The 15,012-nt window shown below is 43.9% G+C and overlaps 1 protein-coding gene across 2 annotated transcripts; it reads left to right on the top strand.

Moving 5' to 3' along the window:
- The first annotated feature begins 1,938 nt into the window (after window positions 1–1,938).
- Window positions 1,939–9,149, top strand: LOC146548875 (cyclin-dependent kinase 5 activator 1). Of its 2 annotated transcripts, XM_085262383.1 has the most exons (3): window positions 1,939–2,457; window positions 3,132–4,256; window positions 4,471–9,149. In XM_085262383.1, exons 2-3 carry the CDS (start codon window positions 3,268–3,270, stop codon window positions 4,472–4,474), a joined length of 993 nt encoding a protein of 330 aa, XP_085118509.1. In that variant the 5' UTR covers window positions 1,939–2,457; window positions 3,132–3,267; the 3' UTR covers window positions 4,475–9,149. The 2 variants fall into 2 exon arrangements, with proteins under 2 accessions (XP_085118509.1, XP_085118508.1); XM_085262382.1 differs by having other exon boundaries at window positions 3,132–9,149.
- The last annotated feature ends 5,863 nt before the right edge of the window (window positions 9,150–15,012 follow it).

Raw genomic sequence — 15,012 nt, 5'->3', positions numbered from 1 at the left:
CTGAGTCCCTGGCATGGAAAATTAAAGAGTGAGGTAAACAAATGCGTGGAAGCACTTTGCAACAGGAAATCTTTTTAAAGACAAAATTAAACACATTTTCAGGTTGCAGGTATATTTTGTTGTATTCAGTGGTCAATGCATTATGAATGCTAAGTTTTTATAGAACTGTTATTTTATTTAAAGATACAAAGTTATAAAAGGAAGCAGTAAAACAAGTTAATAAGGCATTAGTTCTGCAGTTGTAACTATTAGGAAGTTGGTAATAAGACTCAATGGGATTTTACAAAATCTAAAAACAATACTTATTCAAGATTTCTAAAGCTTTAGTAAATTATATCTTTGTTCTAGTTTAATACTCGCAAGCACTAAAAAAAAACCCCATTTGGTTTCACTGCACGTGGCTTCATGACAAAGATAGACAAAAACTGTACAAGTTATTCTGCACGTGACTTCGTTTCCTCACACATAGATCCAAACAGTAGAAGAACAGAAGATATTTTATCATCCTTCCTTCCAAACAATATATCTGATCCTCTTATGAGCAACAGCTCAGGCTGACAAATGACCCGCAATACAGGATGGACACATGAAGACGGTTGCATAATACCAGCAGACCTGCCTCCACGTGAGGGAGGCTTACTCACTGTAACCCACAGTAAACCCTCGCAGGTATAGGTTACTCACTGTCATTTCATCATCATCGTCTGATATTTCATTTTCTCTGTGATTTGATTTGTGTCCAAAGGGTTATTCATCTGAGGAATGTCACGAAAAAGATTATCATGACCAGCAGGAATCGCACTGCAGCAGAAACAAGGCAGAAAAATACAATAAAAATAGTAAACAGGAGCAAAGGCTTCAGGGATGTGCTTCGTGTGCAGTTTCATATATCTGTGAGGAGGACATTTAATCTAACGATTTTGCCTTAATGTTCCTATAAATCAACACCAACCGATAATTTTAGGCCCCCTCTTCCTCCTGTACTTGACACTTTTCTCCAGGCTTCTGGGAGACTATTATACAACTTCATTCAAGTCATTACACCTTTATTGGCCCGAATGCATTCTGCACCATTTGCGGTTTATGTAGCTGAGAGCGTTTATTAGACAATCCCATCATTCAGCAGGTGAAGTGTTGCTTTGCGCAGAGTTGGCAACAACATTTGTGCAAATGTTGCTTTACAAACAAATAATACTACAGCTGCTCCTGCACTGCCACATAGACCAATAAAGTAGCACTTGCCTTACTGTGCTGCTGTTTCTCTGCAATTTAGCTTCATCACAAATTTCAGATATCTTGAACACACAAATTCAACCTGAGAAAGAAGGTTTAAGCTTGTGTCAAAGCGCAGCATCACTGATAAAAATCAGGACATATAATTAAAGCCTCCAGATGAGCTACTTAATGTGTTGAATATGTTATCTCAAAAAGTTTTAAATATTTTTAGTTTACAGCAGCCTAAATGTTAATACCCATAATTTTTTAATTAAGTATTTTATCCGTATAGTTTAAAAAAATATTATTTATTGTACTTATTTAATTTCTGCATCATTTCGTAAATTGCACAGTAGGTTATTTTATGTTTCTTGAATTGTTATATTTTAACGTCACTTGTATTTATTTTAATAATTATAACTTATATGACTTATACTATAGCCTGTTTTCTGATATAAACATGTATTTTTTGCGCAGATACTATAAAAAAAACACATATTTAAGCAATCGGATGCATTGTGCTGCTGATGAATCTTGATTATGTGTGTGTGTGTGTGTGTGTGTGTGTGTGTGTGTGTGTGTGTGTGTGTGTGTGTGCGCGCGCGCGCGCGGCCGTCGAGCGCTGTTAGGAGGAGTCTGTGTCGGAGGGGGGCGGTGTGTGCCGAGCCGCTCCGTGAGCTCACTGGCTGCTCTGTCTCTAATGTGTGAGAGTCCTCTTAGAGGTCTGGCCACCGCGACCGACGTTTGGTCATTAGGTGACTGAAGCTCGCAGTGTGCGGACACTCCAGCACCGCCTTCAGTCCGACCCCGGGACCGGGAGAAGTCAGACAGAGGAGACTTTACGCACAGCTCTGCTGAGGAGATGGAATGCATTGAAAGGACTCCGACTCTGTGAAAGTTTGAGGTTTTTCTCGTGGAAAAGCAAATTACAGACAATTAATCGGAATGCAGTCACGCTTCACATTCGCCTTCTTTTGAGGTGCAGCAGAGGATGACACCTGCACCACACTTGGCATCTTTGAATAGTAGGTCAAAGCTTCTGCGAGAGTGACTTTCTGCCTCTCATTCTGCACTCAGATCACAGTCCCGCTCGCTCTGGTCCTTGGTTATTTTCTGCAGCTGCAGAATCAGTGCATGTGTTGCGCTCCTATAGCCTATGTCTTCATCTTTGCGCCGTCGCGGACTGCGGCAGGAACGCACAAGCGGGCAATCATCTCGTACCTGGACTGCGCGTAAACGCAGGTGAGCTGCTCTGAGGACAGTCATGTACATTTCTGGTTCTGCTGTCACATTTTTCATCTCTTTGAACCAAAGAGAAGGTTTAAAGCAAGGAATAGCCAGATGTAGCTCTGTAAACAGCCTGAAGTGCATTCTGTGCTCACTGTGCTATATATTCACCATGTTGGTTCAAGCATTTGCTGATTAAGAGAGGAATCCCTTTAATAGTTTAAAATCCAGGAATCTGGAGGGAGATTAAATTAGACTGGTGGTTAACCCCTTATAGACCAGTTTATCCTGTGAGCTTTTTGCCCTTAAGGGTTGAAACAAATGGTGTTAATCCACATTGACTAAATATGTTAAACGTTAAATAAGCGTTGCACCAGCAGTTTCAATTAGCTCCCCAGAGATGTTTAGTCTCAGTGAATTTTTATCCCAAAATGGTTTAATTACTGCAAAAATTCATGATGTTTACCCAACATTTCCAGGATGTTGGAGGCGCTTTTGGGATCTCCTCTGAAATTCAATGCACAGTTGAGTCCTTTTTTGGCTGCACAAGATGAGTTTAAAGAGGTTACAGTCAGCCACCGGGTCATTTGGCAGTAGATGATGTGTTTGTGGGATTAGTTGGCTTTGTTTACGTTCGTTCTACTTTGCATTAGATTAAACTCTTTCCTTTTTTTGTCTCTGTCATTCAGCACTCTCTGACATGCCTGCACTACTCACCTCTTCATGAGATCACACCTCCTGGATATTTAGAATAAAAGAAAAGGAAAAACTTCCTCCTCATCACCAGTGAGGCAGTATAATCTGTGAACCACTGACTGACTCACCATGGGCACCGTACTATCATTATCACCCAGCTCTCGCAAATCAGGCTACTATGACAACCGTCCCGGCTCTCTCAGCCACTACCCGAGCCTCAGCAGCCGCTCCCTCAACAGCCAAAAAGACCGCGGGCTAAAGAGGGGCCAGTCCATCTTCCTCCCAGCACTCACATGGAAGAGACTTGTGGCCTCTACAAAGAAGAAGGGCAACTCGAAGAAAGGCTCTGGTGGCCCGGTGGCCCTCGGGGATCCTCTGAATAACAACAACAACATTAACATCTACCAGAAGGATCCCGTGCTGCACCTCAACCATGAGAATGTGAAGAAGTCGCTGTCATGTGCCAACCTGTCCAGCTACGAGGGCCCAGCCGGTCTGGGTCTGGGGCTCGGCTACGGACTGGGGATGGGTCAGGGACATGGATATGGCTACACCAAATCCCAGCAGCTTTCCTCTGTGAAAAAAGTCCCCCAGGGCACGGTGACCTCGTCTCCGAAGCGCGTCATCGTCCAGGCCTCCACCAGCGAGCTCCTCCGCTGTTTGGGGGAGTTCCTGTGCTGTCGCTGCTACCGCCTGAAGCACCTGTCTCCGGCCGATCCGGTGCTCTGGCTGCGGGCTGTGGACCGCTCGCTGCTGCTGCAGGGCTGGCAGGACCAGGCCTTCGTTACTCCGGCCAACGTGGTCTTCGTCTATATGCTGTGCCGAGACGTAGTGGATGGTGATCTAGTGGCGTCGGAGCACGAGCTGCAGGCCATCCTGCTCACCTGCCTCTACCTGTCCTACTCCTACATGGGCAATGAGATCTCATACCCTCTTAAGCCCTTCCTGGTAGAGGCGGGCAAGGAGGCCTTCTGGGACCGCTGCCTCGCCATCATCGACGCCACAAGCTCCAAGATGCTGCGCATCAATGCAGACCCGCACTTTTTCACACAAGTATTTGCTGAACTCAAGAGCGAAGGAGGCTGCGGCCCTCAGGATTATAGCCGGGTGCTTGATCGGTGAGCACCCATCCTCGCTGACCACATGCCTTTGTGTACACTCATGCACTCGTACACACACACACACACACACACACACACACACACACACACATAATTGTCATGCAGATTGCTCCACCCCTTTTTCTTCTATGAAGGCCTATCTTAAAAGAATTACACAGAAGTATTGAATCATTGCATTTGTGCTTGTTGCCATTGTCCCATCTGTCCACAGATAACTGGTTGAGTGGGGCTTACAGCTGTTTGTGAGTTTACTTTAACCATTTGGTCCACCTGCTCCCTTCCGTGTCTGGTCCCAGTCGTCCCAGCTACTCCTCTGTATCTGCACAGCCTCACCTTAACATTATCAATCTGTATGCACAAGGCAAGGAGATGCCATCACCTTACGCAAAGCACGTTTTTTTTCCCAATAGTGACAGAAGAGAAAATAGGGCTCAGACAACATAGTCCACATGAAAATTTCATGGATAATACAAAGCAACATCTTGACATCCTCCGCCGTCTCAAGTGCCCGCGGTTCAGACTGATGGGAACAGCTGAGACGTCAATGTTTGCTCAGTAAAACAAAACGAACAGGCAGTGTGTTTTTGTGGAGCCTTTTGAGGGAACACTTGCTGTTTGTTTTTCCCTTCACTCACTCAAACCTGCCAGCGGCTCTTCCGTGTGTTAAAGTCTCATTTAACCCTGAGGAGGAAGCCGAACATGCGTTTACCGTGGGCATGTTTGGTGCGAGCGCATGCATGGCTGTGTGCGCAGGCATCGTGCGCTGGACGGCAGCCAAGGTCATCAGCTGTTTACCCCATCCTTTGTTCCCTGCATCTTGTTGACAGGGCACCAACAGCCGTGGTATTAATGAGATTAGCCGATTACTGCTGCCCCTCCCCTACGTCAACCTCTCCCCCTTCTTGTCCGGTCGGCAGCCCTGCAGACCTTCAGTGGCTAATCCAGCCCAGGCAGGACTGGGCAGGACTATAGACACACACACATTAAAATACTTTGCTGTGTGTGCTTTATTCTCCGTGCTGCGTGAATGTGTGGCACACGTGTGCAGCTTGGGGTCCGAGGTGGAGGCAGCAAATCTTTCCAGAGGCCATCCAGGCAGAAATGACAGACGAAAGGCGTTTGTTATTGCTGCTTCTGAATTTGTCCCACTTTCTCATCCCTCACCTGCGCATCCTCATCTGCCATCAACAGGCTCTCAGGAACTGGGAGTTCATTTCTCTCATGTTCCTCCCTCCGCTCGACTATTCCCTTGAATGAAGCCATTGGCATTTGTGCTTCAGTGGCTTTAATCCCTGGTCCTCGTGTGTTTTACTGTGCATGTCAGTGATGGGTCACAGATGAGCTCCGAGTTCATTGTTTTTAGATTTTAAGGGCTTATCAACTGCATTTGAACCACTGTAGTCATAAGAAGATTTGGTTCTACAGTAATTTATATTTGGTGGCTTTTTATTTTTTTTCTGGGAGCTCTCTCTTCTTTCACATGCATGCAGGGGAAGCCAGAGGAAGGGAGAGCAGCTGCAAGACCCAGCTGAGAACAGAGCAGGCATCAGCGGCAGCAGACGTGATATTTATTAAGTCAGACACAGCATGGAAGGACGAGCTGGGGTGGAAGTGGGTTGCAAAGTGACTTGCCCTATATGAGATAGAAAGTTGGCTCTGTAGAAGGGTAACGGCTGAGCAATCAGCTGATCTGGGCTTGCGTTAAAATCAGCCAATCTGCCAAGATTGCGGCTGAGCTTGACTTCATGGCCGCCGTGAACTAGAGCTACGTCTTGTAATGCTGACAGCACAATAAAAGCTCGATTAAAGCCCAAATGTTCAAATTTTCAGAAAAACGCTAGACGTATGGATTCTTTTAGATTTTTTAATCAAGGTTGATAAACTCACATATTTAAAGGGTTTGGGGGAGAAAAATGAAGAGGCTTCCCAACTTATTTTGGGCTTATGCTCCTTTAAAAATTATATGTGTGTCTGTGACTCATCGCTGATGCGTATGTCTAATTGTAAAACGTGTTTTTAAAAGAAAAATGTAAGTCATTTACATAAAGAAGGTAAATGTTTGTGGAAAAAAAGATATCTTTTTGTTCTCCTCCTCTTTTAATCACTTCAAGATCCTTCAGAGTCTTTCCTGTGACCCTTATTTTGGGTTCTTGAGGGGGTTTATGATGAATTTGAACCAAGAAGCTGTTTAAAACATAAAAATTTCTTATTGTGTGAAGTGGAAATGCCTTAATCTTATTGTAGCAGGGCATCTGGAGGTTTTGGTGCTCCACCTCCCTTCTCCACGTGGCAATCACTTTGGTGTGATGCTTCGCTATATTCTCGGCCACAAGGTCGTACGATACACGAGCATCTTCTAATCCTGCAGCCCAATCAAACAGATAGAGGGAACCCAGGATGAAAACATGGAGAAATAAGCAAACAATTCCCCTCGAGTGAAGCCTTCAAGCCCAGCTCTGACAAAGTGAAGGCTGCCCCACCGCCTACTCCAGCTCATCCAAGCTTACTGGAGTTGAGCCTCCCTGCTCTCCTGAGGGGTCTCGCATGAGCTCACGCCAGCCTGAGAGGAGCGACTGTGGTGAGTCACGCTCGGAGAGTCGAGTAGTGAAACATCGCTTTCTCTACAGCGTTGACCAGCAGCCATTTTGGACTTGTAGGTCAGCGCAGCTCTCTCTGCGGCCTGGTTTCGTCTCTAACAAGGACACTTGTGTCTTAACTCACCCCCCCTGCCTCTCCCCTCCCTACACACACTCAGCTGTTGTTCCCTGCCTGTTTTATTAGATTTGACACCCCGCACCCGCCAGCCATTGTCAGGACGAGGAAGGGCAGAATGGGCCAGTTTGTTGGCACCGGCTTGGTTTGTGTTTGCGTGTGCATGCAGGTCAAAGTTAAGGGCAACATCTGCTTCCACCATGCAGCTCGTGCAGACCTGGGTGATAATTAAATCATCTCATTGACATCAGCAAGAAATGAGGAGTAGAGGAGCACATCGCGACCCTTTTCTTTTAATGAAAAAGGCCTTTTTCTTACACGTGGCCTATTCTTCACTCTCTGTAGCAGCACAGACACAGCACAGAACCACGATTATATCAGCCTGATCGTTAGAATTTGACCCTAAACAAAAAGGCAACACCTCCCCCGCCCCTTTTTTCAGCACATCTGTCCAATCAGTCGGCAGCTGGACTGTATAGCTGTTCCTTAACTAACTCGCTTTTTAGCTGGAACTGTAATTCTGTTTTATCCAATCAAAACCCCCCGATATGCGTCCCGAGCGGATTCTTGCTTCTGACTGACGGCGGACACATGATGCCTGTGATTTAACCGTGATAAAACAGTGCAGTTTGGACCTCGCTCTGTAGATGGGACCTCCGTCTGGGACTTTGGCAACTGAGAGTTGCAGAATATTTCAGGTGGCTCTTTGCAGGAGGCTTTGGCTATTTGTGAACAATGTTACAAAAGACTTAAAAGATAAGTCTGGTATTGTTCTTTATTTTTCTTACTGTCAACAAGCATCAGACTGGGTTTTTACGCTTTCAGACTTGTCTGCAAGCTGGTTCTGACTGAAGACGGGACGTGAATGTATACTTTTATTTTATGAAAAAGGGGTGGGCACTTTAGTTTATAGGAAACATCAATGACACAGGAGGAAATTAGTTGGGGAATTTACAGCTGCAGGGTTCGAGTTAGAAAAACTACAGTGCCTATGTTCATTAAATTAAGCAGCATGTGTTTGTGTTTAAGCTGCTGCGTATCAATAATTATTTGATCTGTTGACACTAAGAAATCTGGAAAGTACATCACTGCTTATCCTTTAAGCTGCCACAGCTCTGTGAGCTGTGTTATTTCAGTGCTGCTGTAGGTTGGTGTGTCATTTCAATGGCACGCCTTAGACTGATGATGTAAATACGAGGATGTGTAACAAAAAGAGCTGTTAAGAATGAAAAAATGAACAAAAACAAATAGTGTTGCTGTGTAGTAGCATGCATGCCAGCCAGGTAGTTTAGATATTTTTCTTTCTTTTTTTTTTTACTTCTGCTTTTGTTGGATATGTGTGATGTTTTAAATGAATTTCTATGGTAATTTAAAACTGGATCTCATTGGTTACAGGAAACACGATGTCGTCAGTATTAAAGTCTCTCATGGCTGCAGGTGTAACGATCAACATTATGGTCTGCTCATGTTCAGAAACACTAGAGACATTTAACGAAACAGAAAAGCTCGTTTTTCGAAAGTCCTGAAAGATCAAAGCGTGTCACGTGACTCACTCTCACACCAGGCTTCATTTGTCACTTCGCTAAGTTAGATGTGGTCATCTGGAGTCTTTTTTAAAACCCGAGCTCGCCCCTGTCTTGTTGCTAAATTCGTAAAGAACTGATCGAGTTAGAGGCTTTTCTCATCGATGCACCAGCTGGTGACACAAAGGCGTCCATTGTGCGTGCAGCAGTCGTCGCAGGCGGCTCCGGCTCGGCCTGCGTCCTCTGATGCAAAACAACACGTTAAAATTTCACCACAACTTCACTTTATTTCTGCGTCTTTTCCTGTGCCAGGAGTGGACAGATGTTAGTCCAGAGATAAATATGTAACTGTCCAGTCCATTTCCTCCTCCACCGCTGCTGCTGCTCCTGAGTTTCCATGGTTACTTTCCTCAGACATCTTTTATAACTGTCGCACCGAGATGAAGCAGCACCTCGAGCGACTTTTGTAAAGCCACTCAAGTGTGCGTCTCTCTAAAAGTGAAAATACTGTTGATGGGGAAAACTTGAAGAAAAACAAATGTGACTGTTTCATTTTTTTTTCTTTTTTTTGTTGTTTATTTCCTTTTTCATGATGATGACGATGATGATGTTTACTATATTGATTATTTAATAAAGTATTGAGCTGAAATCCAAACCTGCTGCTTCCCATTTTCCACTTAAATAAACTGCCTTTGTCCTCCACACAGCACATGATGATATATTCTCTGCATTCAATCCAGCTAACTTAAGGCTGGCTGTAAATTCATGTGGGACATAAGAAAAAAATTTAATGCACAGACACACAATGGCGCTGCGCTGCAGATGGCCTTTTGGCTTCCTGTCAGTGAGGGCTGGGCTCCATCTGAGCATTTCTCTGCACTCAGTTGCCACCCTTTCCTCTGTTACCACAGGTGGAATTGCTGTGATGTGAAGCTGCCTCTGCTCTCCTCCGAGTGCGATGAGAAGATTTTTATACGACATGAAAGAACAAAGTTGGTGCTGCAGAGCTGAGACGGCTTTGTTCTGCAAGCGTACATGAGTTTAAAATGAGAAACGCAGAGAGGAAAGCAGGTTTTGTGTTGCTGATTTAGTAGCTGTGGTCAGCAGAGCGTCTGCCTCGGGCTGCCTTCACACACACACACACACACACACGCACGTATGCACACACACACATGCACGTATGCACGCACACACACACACACACACACACACACACACACACACACACACACACACACACACCGATATCTCTACATCTTAGCTGCTTCTCTTCCCACAACTTTGCATTTTTCTAAAAATTTTTCTTAAAATTTTGATTCAGAAACTACAACATTTATTTCTTGTTACGTTTACATTACTTTAAAAGAAAAGGACACCTTCGAATTGGTGCACTGTTACTAGCTAATAATAATAGTTACATAAATGAACCGCATACATGAACTTTATATGTAATACTGTGAAAGCAGAATATTCTCCAATAGCTCCAACATATTCGAACTGGCACAAAATCACAGCACTGAGGGAAAAAACAATCATAGGCATCGTCCGCTCAATGTTATTGTTAAAGGTAATATTGAATCAGATACCCTAGCAGAAGCCATTAAAGGCGTTTTAATGGCTGGCTCAGTAATAAATTGAGCTGAAGTTTTAGACTGGAGCATCAAAGCAGGACCCCCAGACTGAGGAAGACCTTCTTCCCTGAGGCTGTAAGACTGCTGACCTCGGGTGGTGCTCTGTAGTCTGCTGCTACAAGCTAAAGATGACAGGCATGAGAAACCACTTGAGTCTTCACACTAGTCACTGCACTTTCTTTGAAACTTGTAAACTGTCACACTGTCATTTTATTATTGATAGTTAATTCACGTGGCTATGATGCTTCTTTGGTCCCAAATAAAAGCCAAGAAGGTTAAAAATATAATAGAAATTTATGCAAAAAAGAAATGCAGCTTTTAAGGCCTTTACACACTGGAAGCGTCCGTGTGATTATTTTGTGCAATAAAACATTTTTCAGACTCACCAATCCTAAATGCAACCCTCCACACCGACCAAGTAATTTCCTTGGATGAGTTTATTTAGTTATTTTTTCAAACCAATTTTTCAGATCCGAATAAATAGATCTGACCAGTCAGACCACAGCATTTGTCAACAATACACCCATAGCTCAAAACACGCACTGGTACTGAACATACAATGATATGAAAATAGTGAAATAACACTAGTTTATGTCAAACGCTCGGTGTAATGGCCTTTTCTTTGATCTCCTCACTGTGTGACTGATTAGACAAGCTGGCATCTCTCATGCAAACTACAGGCAATCGGGTAGCGACTGGAGAGGTTTCTGGCACAGCACCGTAACCTTGTGACTAATTTCACCTAGCAACTGCCGGAAACCACTCCCCAACCTGTTGGTAGAACACACATTTCTCCATAGCAACGGGTGGTAACCAAGGAGTTGCAGACCAGACTCTAAGCCTTTGTGACTGAGGTCTTTCCTTTGCTATTCCTTTTACAGTGAGTCCAAACGTCTGCCATGAAAATAAAACCCTACATTTTTTTACTTTAAAGCTTTTAAATGTCCCAGAGGAGACGTTTGCTAACAGGTGGCTAAATGAGAGTGGCACCGTTATGGCGTGTTTAATCCACGTTCTTACTTTTTACCAAAGCTAGAAATGGTTAAGTGCTTCTTAACAAACACATGGGTTTTCCTTTTAAATGCATATATTTAGCTTTTGTCATGTAACAGCTGTTCTCCATCTAACTATGACTGAGAAATGAGTTTTCGGTGAAAGAAGCTTACTTGGCGCGGCACTATGTCACCCTGTCGATGATACTAGAAAATGATTATTTAAATGTCATTTATTATCTCTTCACAATGCGAGGGTGAGAGGGCAGTCGGGGAAAACTACACGGCGGTGGTCAGTGGCCGGCACGGGGGACCCCTCATAGGGCAAAGAGGTGAGGGAGGTGAGGCCTGGGGTGCTTTAATAAGAAAAAAAGGAAGAAGACAGATGAGACGAGATGGAGAGGATTCGCTGCAGATGGCTGCCGCGGCCTGACCGAGTCCTTTCCAGCTTTCTCCTGTCCTCGGAGGACACAAATCACCAGCTCTCTGCCTCCCGGTGTCACTCTTCTATAGAGCCTCTGAGCTCCCTGGGGCTTTTCAAAGCCTCGGCTGCTGTTCACTGACTTTTATCGGTCCTCTGGGAACCAACATGCACCAAAACCCTGCTGCCATTCTTCCCATAGATGGTCTCCAAAGACATTATCTGTCCGAGCTGTGCTGCACTTTTCTGCCTCAGTCCCTGCTTTAAGTACATATTTAAAAAAGAAAACATGTTCAGGTGTTAATACGAAGAGCAAAACAGTTGCTTTCCAAACTGTATATTCAGCATATTCAGCTATTGGCAAGCAAGGGCAAGGAGCATATTACTGGGTAATTAGGTCACATTAGTGTGTGGTGGTCATAATAATAAAACCCTGTTTACAAGAACAAGCATATCCTCTGTGGCGTCTATATCAGTTATGTCTACTCTACACTAATGGTAGACACAGGGGTCATTTTCAACGCTCAATGCCGTGTTCACGTCATAGTGTAATTACCAATTTACCACTTATAAACAGCACTGGCGTCAACACTAATTAATACTGAATGGGGAGGCTGTTTGTTTAGTGTTTAAATAAGCCAACCGACTCATTATTTCCTGCTAATGGTCAAATGGACAAAATGACATGAAACAGTTCTGGTGCACATGTAGGACTAGGACTAACTGGCACTAGATTGCAGTACGAGAACAGAACATCCTTTATTTCCAAGCCTTCTGCACATACCATGAACTACCGAGGGACATCTTTTGCCCTTGACTGTTAGCTTTAGAGTAGCTATCCGTATATAAGGCAGCTTGCTTTGAGTGGGCACTCAAAGTGCTTTTTACTCAAAGCCTCATTCACCCAATTACACACACATTCATATACTTTTTTGTATACCTAACTGCCTCGTCTAAGGATGCAATCACAGGCGACTTGAGGTTCATTATCTTGCCCAAGGATACGTCGACATGTAAACTGGAGTAGTTAGAGAATCATTCCACCGACCTTTCCCTGTACCTTCTGAGCCACAGCCACCCTAACTTAATCAATGCAAGCCTGTGATCCGCTCTCACTGGGAATTCCTCAATCATGGGAAATAACTGTAATCTCAAATCCCACTGGATTCCTACTGTAGAATGGAAATTCTTTTGTGTCCATTAAAATGATCAGAGTGGCTGTTCTTCTAGGTGTTGCAATAAAGTTTGAAGTCCAGACATCCATAAAAAAATAGGATATATGAGGTTTAGAGGCAGGAATAGAAATTGGCAGTAAGTGTTCTGACTTAAATAAACAAAACAACCCCCCAGAACAGCACTGCTATTACTTTGGATGAATGAAGATGGAAAAGGAAATAGCAGTGACATTTGGAGGTTAGCAAAGCGGAGCTAGTTGATGTAAAATCACCGTGTGGCATGCTATAGCGCTACGGTTAAGCTAATATAAACACATTAGCAGACCTAGAATGGCTAAACTGCTTTCAGTGCAAGGTCCATGGTGCAACCAAGAGAACATCTGCAATGACCCCATCCACAAGACGAGGTTAGTCATTAATGCTACAGTCACAACAGCAGTCAGAGCCAAAATTATTGCGACTTTGTGCAACAAATTCCATCGTATTTGCACTGTTGGTGACTTCTAGAATATTTTTTAACTGGATTAGATGACAAATAAGACTGACTGTGTGGTAGTATGTGTCCAAAAAGTATGTACTTCACTTCTGTTAAATAAAACGTTTGTCCTCTGGTAAAATTCTGAGGCTAGACCTTACTTGGAGCCAGTTTGATGCACCTTTTTTCCTTATGTCCCAGAGCGGGATGAAGCGCTTATCCAGTAAAATTCTAGTCTGTTACTTTGGATTCCACTTTTATCCAAACACGGCACCTTCGAAACCAGAGGGTGACATCATGGTTGCCATGTCCGTATTTTATATACAGTATGTGAACTGCCTTTATACTGCGTATTATCAACAAGCACACCACTTAAAGTTGCTTTGTCTGCTTTGACCATGTATTTTTCAGTTTGAGACATGTCAGTCTCAATACAAAGAGTACTAAAAATAAAGCTTTGCACTGCAGACATGACCCTGTCTGGTGATGTTCAACACGAACACCTGCTTCTTCACTATCGATGCACCATTCAAGAAAGTCAGTGTAAGAAAAAAAAGCAACAGTTTAAGAAGAAGATTTTCTTCATATTGAACCTTTGCAAGCTACCCAAACAACATAAAATGTGACTCTTTTTCCCTGTGTTTGGTCGCTGTGGTTTATCAAACGTTTCCTGATTAGTAAGCATTTGGGCTGATGGCATGCTGGCTCAGAGCGAGCCAAAGTAAAAACCAATCTCCCCCCTCATGTTACTGTAATCTGCAGCATGTGACCTCCTCTGACGGAGGGATGCTGGAAAACCTGCAGGGCTCACCAAACCAGTGGCTGCTCTGCACTGAGAGGATTTAAGGGGAAAAAACACAGAAGCTCTGGGACACGTTATATTCCCACTGGTAAATCCTCTCCAACTCATTACCAAATCCTCACTGCAGGGCTGCTAAGCTCTAAAGAGAGACGGACCAGGTGCCAGTCTTTTTGTAATGGAATTGCACGGCGGTTTAAGTGATTGCATCAACAATTGCCACCCCTGATAAATTAGATTAGACGTAGAAGAATCCTGTTTGCACACTGTTGCTGTAAGAAACCGAGAAACTTCATGATAATCCAAAGCAAGCATCAGATGAAACGCTGTTAGCGTCGATCTACATTCTAACCACATGGCTGATTGCAGTATTGCGTTTGTGCCAGCGAGATTGGGTTTTATTCACAGCGAGGAGAGATGTGATTGGAGCTGTCAGAAAGGAAAATGACTGCAAAAATGATGCCGAAGAAAAGCTTGGCAGCAGCAGCTGTGACTGTGATGGGGAAACGATTGAGAAAATAACTGTTGCATTTGTGCTAATGGAAAAGATGCCATTAAGCTAAACCCATCAAAAAGCAGGGGAAGCACTATGAATTTCAACTCTGCTTTTGTGAAAAAGATGTTGATTTGGTGAGGCAAAAATATGATCTGATAATTAATTGTTCATCTGTTCTGAAAACGTGTTTGCATGGATCGAAGACGCACGCGAAACACACTTAATAATCGGAGATGGAGAGGCTTCAAATGCTGCTCTAACACGTAATTGATAAATCACTGCTTTTACATGAATGATTAAAGGATTACACACAAACAAATGCAGCATATAATCTCTGTTTTCTAACATACAGCCGCCTCCAGCGAGTGATTGGTGGAGCTGTAACTGGGAGAAGAGCTGTGGTTTTCATCCACGGGAGCGACAGCAGATTAACACAGAAACTCTGGAGGCCTTCGTTTGGCGCCGAAACACAGAGCTTTCACAGTAACACGCATGAGTCTGAGGCTCACGCTGAGGCGCTGCTCGTGGC

Source organism: Mchenga conophoros, linkage group LG22 (assembly GCF_057382185.1).
Source record: "Mchenga conophoros isolate Kocher_MC1m ecotype Shallow Benthic linkage group LG22, M_conophoros_male_GT1.1, whole genome shotgun sequence".
Classification (NCBI taxonomy): Eukaryota; Metazoa; Chordata; class Actinopteri; order Cichliformes; family Cichlidae; genus Mchenga; species Mchenga conophoros.
The sequence above is the reverse complement of the archived record's forward strand: the minus strand, read 5'-3'. Positions and strand labels throughout refer to the sequence as shown.